At 39.5% G+C, this 23833-nt stretch overlaps 1 protein-coding gene across 1 annotated transcript in view; it reads right to left on the bottom strand.

The window, feature by feature from the left end:
* LOC128705976 (golgin subfamily B member 1-like) overlaps positions 1–23833 on the bottom strand; it is a 120442-nt gene that overhangs the window by 52940 nt on the left and 43669 nt on the right. Inside the window, exon 4 of the mRNA XM_070093845.1 lies at positions 12351–12665. Coding sequence (XP_069949946.1) covers positions 12351–12665 — 315 coding nt within the window. The remainder of the gene's footprint in view (positions 1–12350; positions 12666–23833) is intronic.

The raw sequence follows: 23833 nt of genomic DNA, 5'->3' as shown, positions 1-23833 counted from the left end.
AAAGAGATCATTGATAAGTATGAAAGTGGAGTGCGTATCTCTGAGCTGGTCAGGTTGTATAATAAACCCCAATCAACCATCGCTACTATTGTGGGCAAGAAAACGGCAATCAAGAAAGCTGTTCTTGCCAAAGGTGCACCTATGTTTTCGAAACTGAGATCGCAAGCGGTAGAAGATGTTGAGAGACTCTTATTGGTGTGGATAAACGAGAAACAGATAGCAGGAGATAGCATCTCTCAAGCGATCATATGTGAAAAGGCTAGGAAGTTGCATGACGATTTAATTAAAAAAATGCCAGCAACTAGTGATGCGAGTGAATTTAAGGCCAGCAAAGGTTGGTTTGAGAGATTTATGAGGCGTAGTGGCATACATAGTGTAGTAAGGCATGGTGAGGCTGCCAGTTCGGACCACAAAGCAGCTGAAAAATATGTGCAGGAATTCAAGGAGTACATAGACAGTGAAGGACTGAAACCTGAACAAGTTTTTAATTGTGACGAAACAGGCCTGTTTTGGAAGAAAATGCCAAGCAGGACGTACATTACTCAGGAGGTCCTAGTGGCATTAAAAGAACAAGGGAAGTAACCCCAGAAAAAGACTTGCTACCTCAAGTGCTAATGGAAGGGGATTCCCTTTCTAAACACTAAGAAGATCAACGGTCTCCTCCCCTCCCATCCCATCAATCATCACCAGATCTTCAATAAAGGTAAGTGTCATGTAACTGTGCATGTCTTCTTCAGTTTGTGTGTATTAAAATTAATATTTCATGTGGTAAAAATTTTTTTTTTCAATACTTTGGGGTGTCTTGCACGGATTAATTTGGTTTCTATTGTTTCTTATGGGGAAAATTAACTTGACTAACGATTATTTCGATTAACGATGAGCTCTCAGGAACGGATTAATATAGCTGGTTGAGGGTCCACTGTATTCCATTTATTTTAGTGCTTGCAAGTACTAAATAAGCTACCATGGCTCCAAAGAAAGCTCCTAGTGCCAAGCCTGTGGTAAAGAAGGTGAGAAATACGATTGAATTTAAGAAAACCATCATTGAACAATATGAAAGTGGTACAAGTGTGGCTGAACTGTCCAGGATGTATAAGAAACCCTACACAACCTTATGTTCCATAGTGGCCAAGAAAAAGGAAATAAAGGATGCTGTTGTTGCAAAGGGAGTAACTATGCTGACAAAAATGAGATCACCAGTACTGGAAGAGGTTGAGAAGTTATTATTGGTGTGGATAAATGAGAAACAATTAGCAGGAGATACTCTTATGACTTCGTTTATTTGTGAAAAGGCTAGGCAGTTGCATGAAGATTTGGTAAAGAAATTGCCTGCAAATAGTGGTGAAGTGAGTGAATTTAAGGCTAGCAAAGGCTGGTTTGAGAGATTTAAGAACCGTACTGGCATACACAGTGTGGTAAGGCATGGTGAGGCTGCCAGTTCGGACCACAAGGCGGCTGAAAAATGTGCACGAATCCCAGGAGTACATAGAGGCTGAAGGACTGAAACCTAAACAAGTGTTCAATTGTGACGAAACAGGCCTCTTTTGGAAGAAAATGCCAAAGAGGATCTTCATTACACAAGAGGAAAAGGCAATGCCAGGACACAAGCCTATGAAAGACAGGCTGACGCTAATGTTCTGTGCTAATGCTAGTGGAGATTTCAAAGTGAAGCCATTACTAGTGTACCATTCTGAAAATCCCAGAGTGTTCAGGAAAAACAATGTTATGAAAAGTAAATTGTGTGTGTTTTGGAAATCTAATAGTAAGGCATGGGTCACGAGGGAAATTTTCGTCGAGTGGTTCAATGAAGTGTTTGGCCCCAGTGTGAAGGAGTATCTCCTGGAAAAGAAATTGGATCTCAAGTGCCTGCTAGTAATGGACAATGCACCTGCTCATCCTCCAAACTTGGATGACCTAATTTTCGAGGAGTTTGGGTTCATCACAGTAAAGTTCTTGCCCCTGAATACCACTCCTCTCCTCCAACCCATGGACCAGCAGGTTATTGCAAACTTTAAAAAACTCTACACAAAAGCAATGTTTCACAGGTGCTTGACTGTGACCACAGACACTCACTTGACCCTAAGGGAATTTTGGAGAGAACACTTCAGCATCCTCCACTGCATAACCCTTATAGGTATGGCTTGGGAGGGAGTGACTACCAGGACTTTGAACTCTGCCTGGAGAAAATTGTGGCCAGATTGTGTCAACAAGAGGGATTTTGAAGGATTTGGGACTGACCCTAATGAGCCTATGTCTGTTGTAAAATCAATTGTGGCACTGGGGAGTTCCATGGGGTTGGATGTGAGTTTGGAGGATGTGGAAGAATTGGTGGAAGACCACAACGAAGAGCTCACCACTGAGAAGCTGCAAGAGCTTCAGCAGGAAGAGCAACACATCGCAGCTCAGAATCCTGCTGCAGAGGAGGAGGAAGAGAGATGGAAGAAGGTGCCTTCTTCAGAAATTAAAGAGATTTTTACTATGTGGGGTAAGATGGAAATCTTTATGGAGAAACATCACCCTAACAAGGTTGTTGCAAGCCAGGTTGGCAACATGTACAGTGACAAAGTCTTGGGCCATTTTAGGGAAGTGTTAAAGAGATGCCAGAAACAGAGCTCTCTCCACAGTTATTTTGTGAGACAGGACTCCAGTGACTCTCAAGGTGGTCCTAGTGGCATTAAGAAACAGAGAAGAGAAGCAACCCCAGAAAAGCAAATGGTACCTGAGGTGTTGATAGAAGGGGATTCCCCTTCCAAACTATAAACAATCCACTCTCTCTCCTCCTCCAGTCTCCCATACACTAAGAAGAATCTCCAATAAAGGTAAGTGTTATGCTGTTAATGTTTCATTCATCATTTCCCATTGTATTGTTTATGTACTACATGTATATTTCATGTTAAAAATTTTTTTGTTTTAATATTTCTGGGTGTCAGGAACGGATTAATTGTATTTACATTATTTCTTATGGGGAAAATTGATTCGTAAATCATAAATTTTGTTTATAGTAACGGCTCCAGGAACGGATTAATTATGAACAACAAGGGACCACTGTACTCTTATATAGTTGTAGATAATAGAATGTGATTCAGCTAGGTGTGCAAAATCACCTGTCAGTGTGTACATGTGTTTATGACAATGATAATAATTTTGTATATAATATTGGTGTATAAACAACAATTAGCATTGAAACCAAAAGATTTGCCATAAAACATAATTATCATATCATGAAAACCAAGAAAATTAAAAAAAAAAAAAATGGAAGAAAATGGCAAATATGTAGAATTTCTGCAAGCTGCAGTGCTCCATGTTACCGTCAGGTGATCGCCAAGTGCCAACTTCGAGGCCTCATATCTTGGTAAGTACTGACCCTAAATTTTTTTATTCTAAAACACTTAAAAAAATGTGCTCTTTTTTCCTATAAAAAAAAAATTCAAAATATTTGGGGCGCTGCGCGAGTGAACGTATATATACATTTGGACCATTTAAGGGTTAAGGGCTAAATAAAAATCTTGCTCCATTAGGCCAGTAATTATCACCATCTGAGATCCATGTGAGAAAACAAGGGCCTGTTTCCTGATAAATCAACCACCACCAACACTACTGCTGCCTCTATCATAAACTCACTTCACATCTTGTTATTGTCCTTGCCACTTGTCTTTAACCCTTTCAGGGTTTCGGCCGTACTAGTACAGCTTACGTGCCAAAGTCGTTGACATACCAGTACTCATAAATTCTACCGCCTTCAAATCTAGTGAGAGAAAGCTGGTAGGCCTACATATGAAAGAATGGGTCTATGTGGTCAGTGTGTGCAGTATAAAAAAAAATCCTGCAGCACAGTGCGTAACGAGGGGAAAAAAAACTTGGACCGTGTTTTTGGATTAAAACAGCGACTTTGCACTGTATTTTCTTATGGTATTTATTGTTGTATTCTAATTTTCCTGGTCTCTTTCATAGAATGGAAGACATATTACAGAAATTCAGATGATTTTGACTGGTTTTACAATGAAAAGTACCTTGAAATTGAGCTCAAAGTAGCAGAAATGTTCGATTTTTACCAAAGTTCAAAAGTAAACAAATCATGCCATGCGTCCAATACACGTCAACTTGTGAGTCTAATACAGTGGACCCTCGACCAGCGATATTAATCCTTTCCTGAGAGCTCATTGTTAATCGAAATTATCGTTAGTCTAGTTAATTTTCCCCATAAGAAATAATGGAAATCAAATTAATCCGTGCAAGACACCCAAAAGTATTGAAAATTTTTTTTTTTACCACATGAAATATTAATTTTAATACACACAAACTGAAGAAGACATGCACAATTGCATGACACTTACCTTTATTGAAGATCTGGTGATGATTGATGGGATGGGAGGAGGGGAGTGTGTTGATAGTGTTTAGAAGGGGAATCCCCTTCTATTAGGACTTGAGGTGGCAAGTCCTTTTTCGGGGTTACTTCCCTTCTTTTAATGCCACTAGGACCAGCTTGAGTCACTGGACCTCTGTCGCACAACATATCTGTCCATAGAGGCCTGTACCTCCCGTTCCTTTATGACATTCCTAAAGTGTTTCACAACATTGTCAGTGTCACAATTAAACACTTGTTCAGGTTTCAATTCTTCACTGTCTATGTACTCCTTGAATTCCTGCACATATTTTTCAGCTGCTTTTTGGTCCAAACTGGCAGCCTCACCATGCCTTATAACCTGGAGTTTACCTGGAGAGAGTTCCAGGGGTCAACGCCCCCGCGGCCCGGTCTGTGACCAGGCCTCCTGGTGGATCAGAGCCTGATCAACCAGGCTGTTGCTGCTGGCTGCACGCAAACCAACGTACGAGCCACAGCCCGGCTGATCAGGAACTGACTTTAGGTGCTTGTCCAGTGCCAGCTTGAAGACTGCCAGGGGTCTGTTGGTAATCCCCCTTATGCATGCTGGGAGGCAGTTGAACAGTCTCGGGCCCCTGACACTTATTGTATGGTCTCTTAACGTGCTAGTGACACCCCTGCTTTTCATTGGGGGGATGGTGCATCGTCTGCCATGTCTTTTGCTTTCGTAGTGAGTGATTTTCGTGTGCAAGTTCGGTACTAGTCCCTCTAGGATTTTCCAGGTGTATATAATCATGTATCTCTCCCTCCTGCATTCCAGGGAATGCAGGTTTAGGAACCTCAAGCGCTCCCACGATTCTTAAATCTCTCAAACCAACCTTTGCTGGCCTTAAATTCACTCACATCACCACTAGTTGCTGGCATTTTTCTAATTAAATCCTCATGCAACTTCCTAGCCTTTTCACATATGATCGCTTGAGAGATGCTATCTCCTGCTATCTTTTTCGTTTATCCACACCAATAAAAGTCTCTCAACATCATCTATCACTTGCGATCTCAGTTTCAAAAACATAGTTGCACCTTTGGCAAGAACAGCTTCCTTGATTGCCGTTTTCTTGGTCACAATAGTAGCGATGGTTGACTGGGGTTTTGTGTACAACCTGGCCAGCTCGGAGACAAGCACTTCACTTTCATACTTAGCAATGATCTCTTTCGTCACATCCATAGTAATTCTCGCCCTTTTTGCTGTAGGGTTGGCACTAGAAGCTTTCTTGGGGCCCATGGTGACTTATTTTGCAGGTGCAATCACTAAAAAGGCTGTGATAATATGAAATGTTCTGATTGTATGCTTGGAAGCGACCGCTATGGCTGGCTGGCTTGTAAACACTGGCCAGAAGTGGACGCGTCTCGGACGGAACGAATAGTGTTGGTAGAGTTTTTTAGCGAGAGTCGAGGCAAAATTTTTGCGTTAAAATGTATCGCTTGTCGGATTTATCGTTAATCGATGCCATCGTTGGTCGAGGGTCCACTGTATTCTTTCACAAGTGCGCCGATATTATTTATACCATTTCTACACTAATGCAGTAGTCTGCATAACAGTAAATCTTCTATTTTTTTGCGAGAATAAAAATTCAAAATGGAAAGCAAAAGAACGTAAGAGGGGCGTGGGAACGTGACTAATGAACAGAGGAAATGTTATTTTAGTGCCAGGAATGTCTTTGTTTATTCTGGACCCTATTTGGAAATTGGCATCTTTTGAAATTTGTGTGAAATTGGCAAAATTGCTAAATTCTGACCACTGTATTGGATAGTTGAAATCGGTAAATGGGTGGTTTCTTGTACTCATTCGATAGAAAAAAATAGAGTTCTATCGAAGTAGGTATGATTTTTGTTGACTAGTACACTGGAATTGGCTAAAAATAGGGCTCAAAGTGGGCAAAATCGCTGATGCATAAACATCGGCGACACCGCTAACTTCACGAGAGCATAATTCCCTAAGTTTTCCATTAAATTTCATACTTCTGGTGTCATTATGATCGGGAAAAGATTGTCTTTTCATAAGAAAAAATAATTTTTTTTTGAAATTTGGGGGACCCTGAAAGGGTTAATATAGCAACCCAGAAGTAATGATATATAAAACAGAATATCTTGCCCTGAAATACTACAACAAGCTTCCCCAGGATCTGAACAATTTGACAACCCAACACTGTTACTTCCTGATGGGCAAATCATCAGTTTAAATATTCCAGTTTTCAGCTTGCCTCAGCCTTTTCTGATTACTTTGGTCAGAAAACAGGGAATGCTTCTTTGGACTTGGATTTAATTGAAGTGCGTGATGAGTGAGTGTTGTCGTGTAATGTATTACAGTTCACCTCTCGGTTTGCTCCAGTGGGTTAGGAGGGAGCGCTGGGGTGTATCACCAGGAGGGAGCGCTGGGGTGTATCACCAGGAGGGAGCGCTGGGGTGTATCACCAGGAGGGAGCGCTGGGGTGTATCACCAGGAGGGAGCGCTGGGGTGTATCACCAGGAGGGAGCGCTGGGGTGTATCACCAGGAGGGAGCGCTGGGGTGTATCACCAGGAGGGAGCGCTGGGGTGTATCACCAGGAGGGAGCGCTGGGGTGTATCACCAGGAGGGAGCGCTGGGGTGTATCACCAGGAGGGAGCGCTGGGGTGTATCACCAGGAGGGAGAGCTGGGATGTATCACCAGGAGGGAGTGCTTGGGTGTATCACCAGGAGGGAGCGCTGGGGTTTATCACCAGGAGGGAGCGCTGGGGTGTATCACCAGGAGGGAGCGCTGGGGTGTATCACCAGGAGGGAGCGCTGGGGTGTATCACCAGGAGGGAGCGCTGGGGTGTATCACCAGGAGGGAGCGCTGGGGTGTATCACCAGGAGGGAGCGCTGGGGTGTATCACCAGGAGGGAGCGCTGGGGTGTATCACCAGGAGGGAGCGCTGGGGTGAATCACCAGGAGGGAGCGCTGGGGTGTATCACCAGGAGGGAGCGCTGGGATGTATCACCAGGAGGGAGCGCTGGGGTGTATCACCAGGAGGGAGCGCTGGGGTGTATCACCAGGAGGGAGCGCTGGGGTGTATCACCAGGAGGGAGCGCTGGGGTGTATCACCAGGAGGGAGCGCTGGGGTGTATCACCAGGAGGGAGCGCTGGGGTGTATCACCAGGAGGGATTGCTGGGGTGCATCACCAGGAGGGAGCACTGGGGTGTATCACCAGGAGGGAGCGCTGGGGTGTATCACCAGGAGGGAGCGCTGGGGTGTATCACCAGGAGGGAGCGCTGGGGTGTATCACCAGGAGGGAGCGCTGGGGTGTATCACCAGGAGGGAGCGCTGGGGTGTATCACCAGTTCTAATAAGACACTGTATATTACCTCCAATAAATGTTTCAGCAATTTTGTCCACATATGATAGTACTGCTTCTTTTATAACTGTGTTGATTTAATCTTTATTTTTAAAGTGAATGTTTTCCAGTCAGTGAAGAGGCTTTCATTCATCTACTTTTCAATAAGCTTTCACTTCATTCAGAAAACATTCAAACTATTGTTGCTTCAAATCTTACGTAACTTTCTAAATTGATGAAATGTCATATTTTTTATCAATAGTTTTCTTTTCAAGAGTGGAGTATTGTTTTATTGTGTTCAGTGTACCTATTGACTATTTAACCCTTTCAGGGTCCAAAGGCCAAATTTCTAAGTGCACACCAGTGTCCAAAAAATTTTCAAAAAATAGTTTTTTCTTATGAAATGGTAGAGAATCTTTTTCTGAAGGTAATAAAACAAAAAGTACAAAATTTGATGGAAAATTGACAAAATTATGCTCTTGCAAATTTTGACGTGTCAGCGATATTTACGCATTGGCGATTTTGCTGACCAGTCAACCAAATTCTTAGCTATTTCATGAGTATTACTTCTATTCTATCGATTGAGCACAAGAAATCGCCAAGTCAACTGTTTCAACTACAAAATAAAGTGATCAGAAATTGGTATATATCTTCCATTCTATCAAATGAGACAAAGAAATCGCAAATACAACTATAAAAAAACATACGAAAAAACACTGCAAAGTCACTGTTTTAACCGAAAATTACGGCCTCAGTTTTTTCTCTCATTACGCACTGTGCTGCAGGATTTGTTTTATGTGGTGCACACATACCACATAGATGTATTCTCTCATATCTAGACACAAATTTACCACTCACAGCTTATCAGAGTGAGCTGAGCTCATGGTGTAGATCTACGGCTTGGACCCTCAACTTATAGCCGTAGATCTACGGCACGGACCCTCAAAGGGTTAATTTAAAAAGATGCAGTTTTGTGTAAAAGTAATAAGGATCTGGTACTTAACACTTGTTCGGGAAATGCCACTTAATTTTGCTGGAGTTTTCTGCTGTACGTATTTGACACCAGTGATCATAGATTATTGGTAAGTGATGTTATTCATTGTGCTCTTAGAGAAGATACATTTTCTCCTGAAAATTCTTTATGTGAATAACAAAAACAGAATTCATCAGTAAAGCCTGGAAACTTAACTAATAAACAGAGGAAATGCTATTTTAGTGCCAGGAATGCCTGTTCTGGACCCTATTTTGAAATTGGAATACAGTGGAACCTCTACTTGCGAGCGCATCCACATGCGAGTTTTTCCAAATAGAAGCAGTCGATGGGTTGATTTTTTACTTCCATACACGAGCGAAATTTCCATAAGCGAGCAGACCTCAAGGGAGGTTCCTTGACGCTGGTGAGGGGCTCTTGCTCTTGATCTAGAGAATTGGATCTCGTTTGTTTGTTGGACTATCTTATTGAAACTTGGGAAATGTATGATGGAAAGATGCTTTTTAACGTACACCAAAAATTAAAGAAACTGGGGCATAAATAATAGAGTTCACTTCTCAGCAAATAGCCACCCCTTAGCGGTATTTTCGTGTGTTTTTATGGTTGTATTCTCGTTTTTTTGGTCTCGTTGGATAGATTGGAAGATATATTACAGAAATAGATATGATTTTCACTGCTTTCATAACGAAAAGTACCTTGAAAATGAGCTCAACGTAAGAGAAATGTTCGATTCCTTGGCTATGTTCAAGAGTAAACAAATGACGTGTCCATTCCAATATGCAGTAGTCTGCATAACAGTAAATCTTCTATTTTTTGTGCGAGTTAAAATTACAAATTATTTATATTGTAATAATAATAATAATATATAATAATAGTATAATAAATAATAATATAATAGTACGTATAATAAAAATAGTAGGAGCAAGGGGCTAGTAACCTCTTCTCCTGTATATATTACTAAATGTAAAAGGAGAAACTTTCGTTTTTCCTTTTGGGCCACCCCGCCTCGGTGGGATATGGCCGGTGTGTTGAAAGATAGATAGATTAACGCTTTGACGGTTTTGGTCGTATATGTAAGTCTTACGAGGTACCGTGTTTGATGTATAAATACTCAAATTCTAGTGGCTTCAAATCAAGCAGGAGAAAGCTGATAGGCCCACATGTGAGAGAATGGGTCTGTGTGGTCAGTGTGCACCATAAAAAAAAATCCTAGAGCATGCAGTGCATAATGAGAAAAAAAACTTGGACCGTTTGTTTTTAATTAAAATACCGACTTTGTGGTCTACTTTCATATAGTATTTATGGTTGCATTCTCATTTTCTTGGTCTCATTTGATAGAATGGAAAGCATATTATAAAAATAGAGGTGATTTTGATTGGGTTTACTATAAAAAGAACCTGGAAATGGAGCTCAAAGTAGGGGAAATGTTTGATTTTTGCCGATGTTCAAAAGTAAAATAATGATGTCATTGTCCAATAAATGTCCAACTAGCCATTCTATTATGCAGTCATGAATGGGTTGACATTATTTGTACAATTATTACAGTATTGGAGTAGTCTGCATAACAGTAAATCTTCTATTTTTTGTTTGAATAAAAATTCAAAATAGAAAGCAAGAGTAATATCAGAGGGGCCTGAAGACGTGACTGATGATCAAAGAAAATGTTATTTTAGAGCCAGGAATGTCTGCATTGTTCATTCTGGACCTTTTTTTGAAATTGTCATTTTTTTAATTTTCGTGAAATTGGCCAAATTGCAAATTTCTGGCCACGTAATTGGGTAGTTGAAATTGGTAAATGGGCAGTTTCTCTTACTCAATCGATAGAAAAAATGGAGTTCTAAAGAAACAGCTATGAGTTTGGTTGACTGGAACAATGGAATTAGCCAAAAATAGGGCTCAAAGTGGGCGAAATCGCCGATTTGTAAATATCGCCGAGGTTGCTAACTTCACGAGAGCGTAATTCTGTCAGTTTTCCATCAAATTTCGTTTTTTTTTTGGTGTCATTACAATCGGGAAAAGATTCTCTATCATTTAAAAAAAAAAAAAATATTTTTTTAAATTTTGTGACACCAGGAGACACCTGAGGATAGGGGGTTGCGACAGTCAAGGGGTTAAATGAACTGATAGATACATAAGCTGAAGAGTTAACCCTTAACCCTTTGGGGGTTTCAGATGTACTAGTACATCTTACGACCCAGGGTTTTTGATGTACTAGTACGCCAAAACTCTAGCGCCCTCAAATCTATCGAGAGAATGCTGGTAGGCCTACATACGTAAGAATGGGTCTATGTGGTCAGTGTGTGCAGTATAAAAAAAATCCTGCAGCACACAGTGCGTAATGAGAAAAAAAAAACTTTGACCGTGTTTTTGGATTAAAACAACGACTTTGCACTGTATTTTCGTATGGTATTTATTGTTGTATTCTAGTTTTCTTGGTCTCATTTTATACAATGGAAGACATATTACTGAAATAGAGATGATTCTGACTGGTTTTACAATGAAAAGTACCTTGAAATTGAGCTCCAAGTAGCAGAAATGTTTGATTTTTACCAAAGTTCAAAAGCAAACAAATCATGCCAAGCGTCCAATACACATCAACTGGTGAGTCTAATATTCTTTCACAGGTGCGCTGATATTATTTATACCATTTCTACACTAATGCAGTAGTCTGTATAACAGTAAATCTTATTTTTCTTTTTGTAAGAATAAAAATTCAAAGTGGAAATCCAAAGAAATATAAGAGGGGCCTGGGGATGTGACTAACGAACAGAGAACTTGTTATTTTAGTGCCAGGAATGTATTTCTTGTTTATTCTGGACCCTATTTGGAAATTGGCATCTTCTGAAATTTGTGTGAAATTGGCAAAATTGCCAATTTCTAACCACTTTATTGGATAGTTGAAATTGGTAAATGGGTGGTTTCTTGTACTCATTCGATGGAAAAAATGGAGTTCTAGCAAAATAAATATGATTTTTTGTCGACTAGTACACAGGAATTGGCCAAAAACAGGACTCAAAGTGGGAGGAATCGCCGATGCGTAAACATTGGCGACACCGCTAACTTCGCGAGAGCATAATTCCGTAAGTTCTCCATCAAATTTCATACTTTTGGTGTCATTATGATCGGGGAAAAGATTCTCTATCATTTCATAAGAAAAAATCCTTTTTTTTTTTTTCCGAAAAATTTTCGACCCTGAGAACAAGTTTAGGAGAGGGCCTCTCGACCCTGAAAGGGTTAAATAGTTGATTGGGCAATTTCTTGTGCTCAATAGATAAAATGGAGAACATACTAGTGAAATAGCTAAGAATTTGGTCTAATGGAACAATGTAATTGGCCAAAAATAGGACTCAAAGTGGGCAAAATTACCAATGTGTAAATATTGCTGACAAGGGAAAATTTGTGGGAGGGAAATTAATTTTTAATCAAATTTTGTACTTTTTGTTTTATTACCTTCAGAAAAAGTCTCTACCATTTCATAAGAAAAATTTTTTTTTTTTTTTTTTAAATTCATGGATCCTGTGGGAAATTTTCAGATTGGGGGTATGGACCCCTCAAAGGGTTAAATATAACTTGGACAGGTACATGAGTGGGTGAGAGTTGGACCTGCCTAGCAAGGGCTAATAGCCCTACTGCAGTGTTCCTTCATTCTTATGTTCTTTTTTAACAACTGAGGCAGACAACAATACCTGATGTTGCAGATGTTGAACATGTTGCTGCAGTTCCTCCACTTGAAGCTCCAGCTTCTGAATTGTTTCATAGTGGTTGTCCTCAGCCTGGTCATGCTGAGCGAGCTTCACCCTCATGGCAGCTAACTCGGCCTTCAGGTAGGTTATGTGGCGGTCCTGGCCATCGATGGTGGTCGTGTGGAAGCTGATCTCCTCAGACTTCTTCATCAGCTCATCTCTGAGGAGCTTCTGCATCTCCAGGTTCTGATCCAAGGCACTGGACACACGAGCCTCCTTGTCTCGAGCCTCCTCAGCCTGAACCTCCAGTGCAGTGTTCTGTGTACAAAGTAATCTCAATCATTAACACTCATGTATGTGGTTAACATAACAGGACTTAGATCCAGAAAGACCTTTCGACTCATAATGGCTCATACACAACCTTGGCAATGAAAGGAATTATATTCTAGGTAAGAGAATTATATTTAACTTGTCAGTCAAGCACTATACTCTAAAAGTACAGGAGAACCCCACTTATACAGCAGGTTACTAAGGTTCCAGGCTACTGTAGGGCCCCTCTTATACAGCAGGTTAGCTTCCTGGCTACTGTAGGGCCCCTCTTACACATCAGGTTAGGTTCCAGGCTACTGTAGGGCCGCACCTATACAGCAAGTTAGGTTCCAGGCTACTGTAGGGCCCCACTTAAATAAGTTTATTCAGATATACACAAATACAGTTACATAGATTATCATACACAGCAGCATATGTGTAGAGAACCTAGGATAACCAAAACAGTCAGAGTGACTTATTTCTATTGGGGTCCTTTTACCTTATTATAATATAAAGGTTATATCTTATTATTATTCTATAATGAAGATAACATCTTATTATCATACTAAAAAGATTATCTACTACACGAGGGTCATTAAGACTATCTACAATACGAGGGTCATTACTAGGAATAAGGTAAAATTAGACCCGTGTTAGCTAAAAAATAAAAAATCATTCCCCTCCCTTTCTGTAGCTACATTCATCAGACACCTTTTGGCACTCTTCTTGAACTGGTTCATGCTAAGACTGGCTTTGACATGTGCAGGCAGTCTGTTCCATTCCTTTATTGCTGTACAATAAAAGGTGTTTGAAGCCTGGCCAAAGTTGTGTTCTCTCCCCCTAGTACTATGACTGCTTATACAGCTTATACTTATACAGCAAGTTAGGTTCTGGGGTACAGTAGGGCCCCACTCATACCAACAACTGCTGTAAAGTTTATTTATTTAATGTCTCTGCAAACAGTACATTGAGATTGTGTATATACAATAGCGGGTTGCAATACAAAGAGCCTCTATTATGCCTTGGCATTATGGGCCAACTTAACATTATTGGCTTACAGTCTACTTAATAGTAAGAAGTAGTGTATCATAGCTGTACAGTAGGAAAGTAATTATTTCATAGTTGTACAGTAGAATATTAAATTATAAATGAATCAAAATTTGTATAATACAAAGATATACGTATTTATATTCTAAAATGCTTTTGTGAAAAACAATGATTCGATTATATTCCTGTCAACAATGGATAAAAGGTTCAATGTGATTGTATCAGTTATGATGTGGGAGTACATAGGTGAGGAAATGTATACTGAGTATTTAGCATTTAGTCTAGGGTGATTAAGTGGCTTTTCAGAAGAGTCTTAAATTGATTTTCAGACTGTGTTACTTTAATATCTTCTGGTAATGAATTCCATATTTTGGGGCCCTTTATGTGCATAGAGTTTTTACACAGTGTGATATGGACACAAGGTATATCAAAAAGAGATCTGTGTCTTGTGTTGTGGTCATGTGTCCTGTTTAGGTTGGTGAGGAGAAGTTTGAGTGGAGGGTTTATATTTGCATGTATTGTTCTGTGTATGTAGTAGGCACATGAATAAGTATGGATGTTCTTAATGGTGAGCAGATTCAGACTTTTGAAAATTGGTGGAGTATGCTGGCGGGAGTGGGAATTTGTTAACATTCTTACTGCTGCCTTTTGCTGGGTTATTAGGGGTTTTAGGTGATTGGATGTTGTTGATCCCCATGCACAAATTCCATATGTAAGATAAGGGTATATGCGTGAATGGTACAGTGCCAGGAGAGCTGATTGTGGAAAGTAGTACCTTATCTTTGATAGTATGCCTACAGTCTTGGAGATTTTCTTGGTGATTTGTTGTATGTGTGTCCGGAACTTAAGGCTACTGTCAAGATGGATACCTAGGAATTTTCCCTCTGCGAGTCTTGTGACTGATGATCCATTTAGCGTTATGTTAATTGGATCATTTGCAGCTTTGTTTCCAAACTGAATGAAATAGGTTTTATCAGTGTTCAGGATAAGTTTGTTAGTCATCATCCAGGCAGATATTTTCTGTAAATCAGCATTGACTGTGTTTGCTAGTATGACTGCGTTTGGGTGGGAAAATACATATGTAGTGTCATCTGCAAATAATATGGGTTTGAGTAGTTGTGATGCGTTCGGTAGATCATTGATGTAGATGAGAAAGAGGAGTGGTCCAAGGACGCTTCCTTGTGGGACTCCTACTGTGATTGGTTGGGTGGAGGAGTTTGCATCATTTGCATACACATATTGAGTTCTGTTATTAAGGTATGACTTTAGGTAGTTGAGGGAGTGGCCTCTGACACCACAGTGCATTAATTTGGAGTACAGTAGTTCATGGTTGACTGTATCGAAAGCTTTACGTAAATCAATGAAAATGCCCGGCGGGACTTCTTTCTTTTCAAGTGCGGTATATATTAGTTCTAGCATGTGTATGATAGCGTCATTTGTGCTTTTATTATTTCTGAATCCAAACTGACAAGGGTTTAATATGTTGTGTGAAACAAGGTAGGAATAGATCCGTCTATGAATTAATTTTTCAAAGATTTTAGAGAGCAGTGGTAAGTTAGATATTGGTCTATAGTTTCAGTGGGGGGAAATAAATGGGATTAAATCTGGAGTATCTGAGAGAGTTAGAGCAAAGGAAGGGGTAGCAGTAATGTTGAAGAATCAGTTATGGAAGGAGAAAAGAGAATATGAATGTGTAAATTCAAGAATTATGTGGATTAAAGTAAAGGTTGGATGTGAAAAGTGGGTCATAATAAGCGAGTATGCACTTGGAGAAGAGAGGAATGTAGAGGAGAGAGAGAGATTTTGGGAGATGTTAAGTGAATGTATAGGAGCCTTTGAACCAAGTGAGAGAGTGATTGTGGTAGTGGATCTGAATGCTAAAGTAGGAGAAACTTTTAGAGAGGGTGTGGTAGGTAAGTTTGGGGTGCCAGGTGTAAATGATAATGGGAGCCCTTTGATTGAACTTTGTATAGAAAGGGGTTTAGTTATAGGTAATACATATTTTAAGAAAAAGAGGGCGAAATGACAGTAGTTTGTTGGATTATGTATTGGTAGATAAAAGACTGTTGAGTAGACTTCAGGATGTACATGTTTATAGAGGGGCCACAGATATATCAGATCACTTTCTAGTTGTAGCTACACAGAGTAAAAGGCAGATGGGATACAAGGAGAATAGAAGCATCAGGGAAGAGAGAGGTGAAGGTTTATAAACTAAAAGAGGAGGCAGTTAGGGTAAGATATAAACAGCTATTGGAGGATAGATGGGCTAATGAGAGCATAGGCAATGGGGTCGAAGAGGTATGGGGTAGGTTTAAAAATGTAGTGTTAAGTGTTCATCAGAAGTTTGTGGTTACAGGAAAGTGGGTGCGGGAGGGAAGAAGAGCGATTGGTGGAATGATGATGTAAAGAGAGCAGTAAGGGAGAAAAAGTTAGCATATGAGAAGTTTTTACAAAGTAGAAGTGATGCAAGGAGGTAAGAGTATATGGAGAAAAAGAGAGGTTAAGAGAGTGGTGAAGCAATGTAAAAAGAGAGCAAATGAGAGAGTGGGTGAGATGTTATCAACAAATTTTGTTGAAAATAAGAAAAAGTTTTGGAGTGAGATTAACAAGTTAAGGAAGCCTAGAGAACAAATGGATTTGTCAGTTAAAAATAGGAGAGGAGAGTTATTAAATGGAGAGTTAGAGGTATTGGGAAGATGGAGGGAATATTTTGAGGAATTGTTAAATGTTGATGAAGATAGGGAAGCTGTGATTTCGTGTATAGGGAAAGGAGGAAAAACATCTTGTAGGAGTGAGGAAGAGCCAGTTGTGAGTGTGGGGGAAGTTAGTGAGGCAGTAGGTAAAATGAAAGGGGATAAGGCAGCCGGGATTGATGGGATAAAGATAGAAATGTTAAAAGCAGGTGGGGATATAGTTTTGGAGTGGTTGGTGCAATTATTTAATAAATGTATGGAAGAGGGTAAGGTACCTAGGGATTGGCAGAGAGCATGCATAGTTCCTTTGTATAAAGGCAAAGGGGACAAAAGAGAGTGCAAAAATTATAGGGGGATAAGTCTGTTGAGTATACCTGGTAAAGTGTATGGTAGAGTTATTATTGAAAGAATTAAGAGTAAGATGGAGAATAGGATAGCAGATGAACAAGGAGGCTTTAGGAAAGGTAGGGGGTGTGTGGACCAGGTGTTTACAGTGAAACATATAAGTGAACAGTATTTAGATAAGGCTAAAGAGGTCTTTGTGGCATTTATGGATTTGGAAAAGGTGTATGACAGGGTGGATAGGGGGGCAATGTGGCAGATGTTGCAGGTGTATGGTGTAGGAGGTAGGTTACTGAAAGCAGTGAAGAGTTTTTACGAGGATAGTGAGGCTCAAGTTAGAGTACATAGGAAAGAGGGAAATTATTTCCCAGTAAAAGTAGGCCTTAGACGAGGATGTGTGATGTCACCGTGGTTGTTTAATATATTTATAGATGGGGTTGTAAGAGAAGTAAATGCGAGGGTCTTGGCAAGAGGCGTGGAGTTAAAAGATAAAGAATCACACAAAGCGGGAGTTGTCACAGTTGCTCTTTGCTGATGACACTGTGCTTTTGGGAGATTCTGAAGAGAAATTGCAGAGATTGGTGGATGAATTTGGTAGGGTGTGCAAAATAAGAAAATTAAAAGTGAATACAGGAAAGAGTAAGGTTATGAGGATAACAAAAAGATTAGGTGATGAAAGATTGGATATCAGATTGGAGGGAGAGAGTATGGAGGAGGTGAATGTATTCAGATATTTGGGAGTGGACGTGTCAGCGGATGGGTCTATAAAAGATGGTGAATCATAGAATTGATGAGGGGAAAAGGGTGAGTGGTGCACTTAGGAGTCTGTGGAGACAAAGAATTTTGTCCTTGGAGGCAAAGAGGGGAATGTATGAGAGTATAGTTTTACCAACGCTCTTATATGGGTGTGAAGCATGGGTGATGAATGTTGCAGCGAGGAGAAGGCTGGAGGCAGTGGAGATGTCATGTCTGAGAGCAATGTGTGGTGTGAATATAATGCAGAGAATTCGCAGTTTGGAAGTTAGGAGGAGGTGCGGGATTACCAAAACTGTTGTCCAGAGGGTTGAGGAAGGGTTGTTGAGGTGGTTCGGACATGTAGAGAGAATGGAGCGAAACAGAGTGACTTCAAGAGTTTATCAGTCTGTAGTGGAAGGAAGGCGGGGTAGGGGTCGGCCTAGGAAAGGTTGGAGGGAGGGGGTAAAGGTGGTTTTGTGTGCGAGGGGCTTGGACTTCCAGCAGGCATGCGTGAGCATGTTTGATAGGAGTGAATGGAGACAAATGGTTTTTAATGGTTGAAGTGCTGTTGGAGTGTGAGCAAAGTAACATTTATGAAGGGGTTCAGGGAAACCGGCAGGCAGGACTTGAGTCCTGGAGATGGGAAGTACAGTGCCTGCACTCTGAAAAAGGGGTGTTAATGTTGCAGTTTAAAAACTGTAGTGTAAAGCACCCTTCTGGGAAGAGAGTGATGGAGTGAATGATGGTGAAAGTTTTTCTTTTTCGGGCCACCCTGCCTTGGTGGGAATCGGCCAGTGTGATAATAATAATAAAAAAAAGTTATTCAAGTCCTTTTTTCACTTTCAAATGCATATAAAAGCCTGATAACATGTTTACACTATCATATATTAAGTGAGCCTAAAAGTATATACAGTACATACCTTACTTACCTTAACCCCTTTAACTGTGAGAGAACCTGGAAAATAAAATTCCTGTGTGGAGGAAGATTTTTGAGAAAAAAAAAAAAAAAACTTACAGTTTAGTAGAGTTCATTTTTCTGAATTGAATAAGACTAAAATGAGTGAAATCTTAAAAAAAAAAAAACGTACTATTTTATGGTGTGTTGCAGCTGGTGAAAAATTATCAATAAATGCCAACAGCGGCAAGTGATATTTATATTTTACACATTATTGATGCTAATAAAGAAATGTTTTTCTGTTTTTTAATTGTTTTCAATGTTTAATTGTTTTAATGTTTAGTAGTAGGTTGGTAGACAGCAACCACCCAGGGAGGTACTACCATCCTGCCAAGTGAGTGTAAAACAAAAGCCTGTAATTGTTTTACATAATGGTAGGATTGCTGATGTCTTTTGTCTGTCTCATAAATATACAAGATTACAGGTACGTCTTGCTACTTCTACTTATACTAAGGTCACACTACACATACATGTACACATTTATTTATAGACACTCATCCGAGTTTTCTTTAATTTTATCTTAATAGTTCTTGTTCTTATTACTTTTCCTTTTATATCCATGGGGAAGTGGAATAAGAATCTTTCCTCCGTAAGCCATGCGTGTTGTAAAAGTCAACTAAAATGCTGGGAACAATGGGCTAGTAACCCCTTTTCCTGTAAAGATTACTAAAAAGAATAATAAGAAAATTGTTAAAGTGGGAAGTCTGAATGTGCGTGGATGTTGTGTGAATGATAAGAAAGATGATTGTGGATGTTATGAATGAGAAAAAGCTGGATGTCCTGGCTTTAAGTGAAACAAAACTGAGGAGAGAGAGAGAGACAGATTTTTGGAAATGTTGAGTGAATGCGTGAGGAATTTTGGACCAAGTGTGAGAGTAATTGTGGTTGGGGATTTCAATGCTGAAGTGGGTAAAAATGTTGTGGAGGGAGTAGTAGGTAAATTTGGGGTGCCAGGGGTAAATGAAAATGGGGAGCCATTAATTGAGCTATGTAAAGAAAGAGGTTTGGTAATAAGTAATACATATTTTATGAAGAGGAGGATAAATAAATATACAAGGTATGATACAGCATGTAATGAAAGTAATTTGTTAGATTATGTATTGGTGGATAAAAGCTTGATGGGTAGGCTTCAGGATGTACATGTTTACAGAGGGGCAACTGATATATCGGATCATTATTTAGTTGTAGCTACACTTAGATTAAGAGGCAGATGGGACGAGAGGAAAATGGCAACAACAAGAGAGAGGTGAAAGTGTATAAACTAAGGGAGGAGGAAGTTTGGGTAAGATATAAGCAACTATTGACAGAAAGGTGGGCTTGTGCAAGTATGAGTAGTAAGGGGGGGTTGAAGAGGGTTGGAATAGTTTTAAAAATGCAGTATTAGAATGTGGGGCAGAAGTTTGTGGTTATAGGAGGGTAGGTGCAGGAGGAAAGAGGAGTGATTGGTGGAATGATGAAGTAAAGGGTGTGATAGAGAGAAATGTAGCTTATGAGAGGTTTTTACGAAGCAGAAGTGTCATAAAAGAAGAGTATATAGAGAGTAAAAGAAAGGTGAAGAGAGTGGTGAGAGTGCAAAAGGAGAGCAGATGATAGGGTGGGAGAGGCACTGTCAAGAATTTTAAGGAAAATAAGAAAAAAATTTGGAGTCAGTTAAACAAGTTAAGAAAGCCTAGGGAAAGAATGGATTTGCCAGTTAAAAACAGAGTAGGGGAGTTAGTAGATGGGGAGATGGAGGTATTGAGTAGATGGCAAGAATATTTTGAGGAACTTTTAAATGTCGACGAAGAACGGGAGGTGGTAATATCATGCATTGGCCAGGGAAGTATACCATCTTTTAGGAGTGAAAAAGAGCAAGATGTGAGTGTGTGGGAGGTGCGTGAGGCAGTGGGTAAAGCAGTGGGAACTGATGGGATCATGACAGAAATGTTGAAAGCAAGGGGGGATATAGTGTTAGAGTGGTTGGTATTTTTGTTTAATAAATGTATGAAAGAGGGGAAGGTACCTAGGGATTTGCAGAGAGCATGTATAGTTCCTTTATATAAAGGGAAGGGGGACAAAAGAGACTGTAAAAATTATAGAGGAATTAGTTTACTGAGTATACCAGGAAAAGTGTATGGTAGGGTTATTATTGAAAGAATTAGAGGAAAGAGAAAATGTAAGATTGTGCATGAGCAAGGAGGTTTTAGAGTGGGAAGGGGATGTGTAGATCAAGTATTTACATTGAAGCATGTATGTGAACAGTATTTAGATAAAAGTAGGGAAGTTTTCATTGCATTTATGGATTTAGAAAAGGCATATGATAGAGTGGACAGGGGAGCAATGTGGCAGATGTTGCAAGTATATGGAATAGGTGGTAAGTTACTAAATGCTGTTAAGAGTTTTTATGAGGATAGTGAGGCTCAGGTTAGGGTGTGTAGAAGAGAGGGAGACTACTTCCCGGTAAAAGTAGATCTTAGACAGGAATGTGTTATGTCACCATGGTTGTTTAACCCTTTCAGGGTCGGCAGACCCCCTCCTAAACTTGTTCTCTGGGTCGGAAATTTTTTTGAAAAAAAAAAAAAAAAAATCTTATGAAATGATAGAGAATCTTTTCCTGATCATAATGTCACCAAAAGTGTGAAATTTGATGGAAAACTTACGGAATTATGCTCTCGCGAAGTTAGCGGTCTCGACGATGTTTACTCAAGGTGATATCGCCCACTTTGAGCCCTATTTTCGGCCAATTTCAGTGTACTAGTCGACAAAAATCATAACTATTTTGCTAGAACTCCATTTTTTTTCTATCGAATGAGTACAAGAAACCACCCATTTACTGATTTCAACTATCCAATAAAGTGGTCCGAAAATGGCAATTTTGCCAATTTCACACAAATTTTCAAAGATGCCAATTTCCAAATAGGGTTAAGAATAAACAAGACAGACATTCCTGGCACTAAAATAACATTTCCTCTGTTCATTAGTCACATCCGCAGGCCCCTCTTACATCTCTTTTGTTTTCCACTTTGAATTTTTATTCTCACAAAAAATAGAAGATTTACTGTTATACAGACTACTGCATTAGTGTAGAAATGGTATAAATAATATCAGCACACTTGTAAAAGAATATCAGACTCACTAGTTGACGTGAATTGGATGCACGGGTTGATTTATTTAATTTTGAACTTTGGCAAAAATCGAACATTTTTGCTAACTTGAGCTCAATTTCAAGGTACTTTTTATTGTAAAACCAATAAAAACCATCTCAATTTCTGTTATATGTCTTCCATTTTATAAAAAGAAACCAGGAAAACTAGAATACAACCATAAATAGCATAAGAAAATACACTGCAAAGTTGCTGTTTTAAACCAAAAACACGGTCAGAATTTTTTTTTTCTCATTATGCAATGAGTGCTGCAGGATTTTTTTATACACTCTGACCACATAGACCCATTCTTTCATGTGTAGGCCTACCAGCTTTCTCTCGCTAGATTTGAAGGAGCTAGAATTTATGAGTTTTAGTACAGCACCAACCCTGGTGTGCAAGCCGTACTAGTACGGCTCCAACCCCGAAAGGGTTAATATATTTTTAGAAGGGGTTGTAAAAGAAGTAAATGCTAGGGTGCTCAGGAGAGGGGTGGGATTACATTATAGGGAATCAAATACAAAATGGGAATTGACACAGTTACTTTTTGCTGATGATACTGTGTTTATGGGAGATTCTAAAGAAAAATTGCAAAGGTTAGTGGACGAGTTTGGGAGTGTGTGTAAAGGTAGAAAGTTGAAAGTGAACATAGAAAAGAGTAAGGTGACGAAATTGGATATCAAATTGGAGAGGAGTATGGAAGAAGTCAATGTTTTTCGATATTTGGGAGTTGATGTGTCAGCGGATGGATTTATCAAGGATGAGGTTAATCATAGAACTGATGAAGGAAAAAGGTGAGTGGTGTGTTGAGGTATATGTAGAGACAAAAAAAAATGTTATCTATGGAGGCAAAGAAGGGAATGTATGAAAGTATAGTGGTACCAACACTCTTATATGGGTGAGAAGCTTGGGTTGTAAATGCTGCAGTGAGGAGGCAGTTGGAGGCAGTGGAGATGTCCTGTCTAAGGGCAATGTGTGGTGTAAATATTATGCAGAAAATTCGGAGTGTGAAAATTAGGAGAAGGTGTGGAGTTAACCCCTTCAGGGTCCAAGGCCCAAATCTGAAGTGGTGCCCCAGTGTCCAAGAATTTTTGAAAAAAAAAATTATTTTTTCTTATGAAATGGTAGAAAATCTTTTTGTGAAGGTAATAAAACAAAAAGTACGAAACTTGATGGAAAATTGACGAAATTATGCTCTCGCGAATTTTGATGTGTCAGCAATATTTACGAATCGGCGATTTTGCCGACTTTGACTCCCATTTTAGGCCAATTACATTATTCTATTCAACCAAATTATTAGCTATTTCACTAGTATTACTTCTATTCTATCGATTGAGCACAAGAAATCACCAAGTCAACTGTTTCAACTACAAATTTAAGTGATCGGAAATTGTTAATTTGGCAAATTTAACACAAAGTTCAAAATATTCCAATTTCAAAATAGGGTCCAGAATAAACAATGTATGTGTTCCTGGAACTAAACTAACATTTCCTCTGTTCATTAGTTACGTTTTGAGGCTTTAAAAATAAATTCCATTTTTATTTTTTATTCACATAATGAATTTTTATTCACACCAAAAAATAGAAGATTTACTGTTATGCAATATTGTAATAATTGTATAAATATCATCACCATATTTGTGAATGTATATTAGACCCACCAGCTGGTGTGTATTAGACGTGTGAGGTCGTTTGTTTACTCTTGAATATCGGCAAAAATTTAACATTTCTGCTACTTTGAGCTCAGTTTCAAGCCATTTCCAGTGCTAAAACCAATCAAAATCATCTCTATTTCTGTAATATGTCTTCCATTCTATCAAATGAGACCAAGAAATCGCAAATAAAACTATAAAAAACATACGAAAAAACACTGCAAAGTCGCTGTTTTAATCAAAAAATCATGATTTGTTTTTTCCTCTCATTATACACAGTGTGCTGCAGGATCTGTTTTATGTGGTGCACACATACCACACAGATGTATTCTCTCATATCTAGGCCCAAATGTACCACTCACAGTTTATCAGAGTGAGCTGAGCTCATGACGTAGATCTACGGTTTGGACCCTGAACGTAAAGCCGTAGATCTACGGGACGGACCCTGAAAGGGTTAATAAAAGTATTAGTTAGAGGGCTGAAGAGGGGATGTTGAGGTGGTTTGGTCATTTAAAGAGAATGGATCAAAGTAGAATATGGAGAGCGTATAAATCTGTAGTGGAAGGAAGGCGGGGTAGGGGTTATCCTCTAAAAGGTTGGAGGGAGGAGGTGAAGGTGGTTTTGTAGGCAA

This window comes from Cherax quadricarinatus, chromosome 43 (genome assembly GCF_038502225.1).
Source record: "Cherax quadricarinatus isolate ZL_2023a chromosome 43, ASM3850222v1, whole genome shotgun sequence".
NCBI lineage: Eukaryota > Metazoa > Arthropoda > Malacostraca > Decapoda > Parastacidae > Cherax > Cherax quadricarinatus.
Note: the sequence above shows the minus strand (reverse complement) of the source record. Positions and strands in the feature narration are given on the sequence as shown.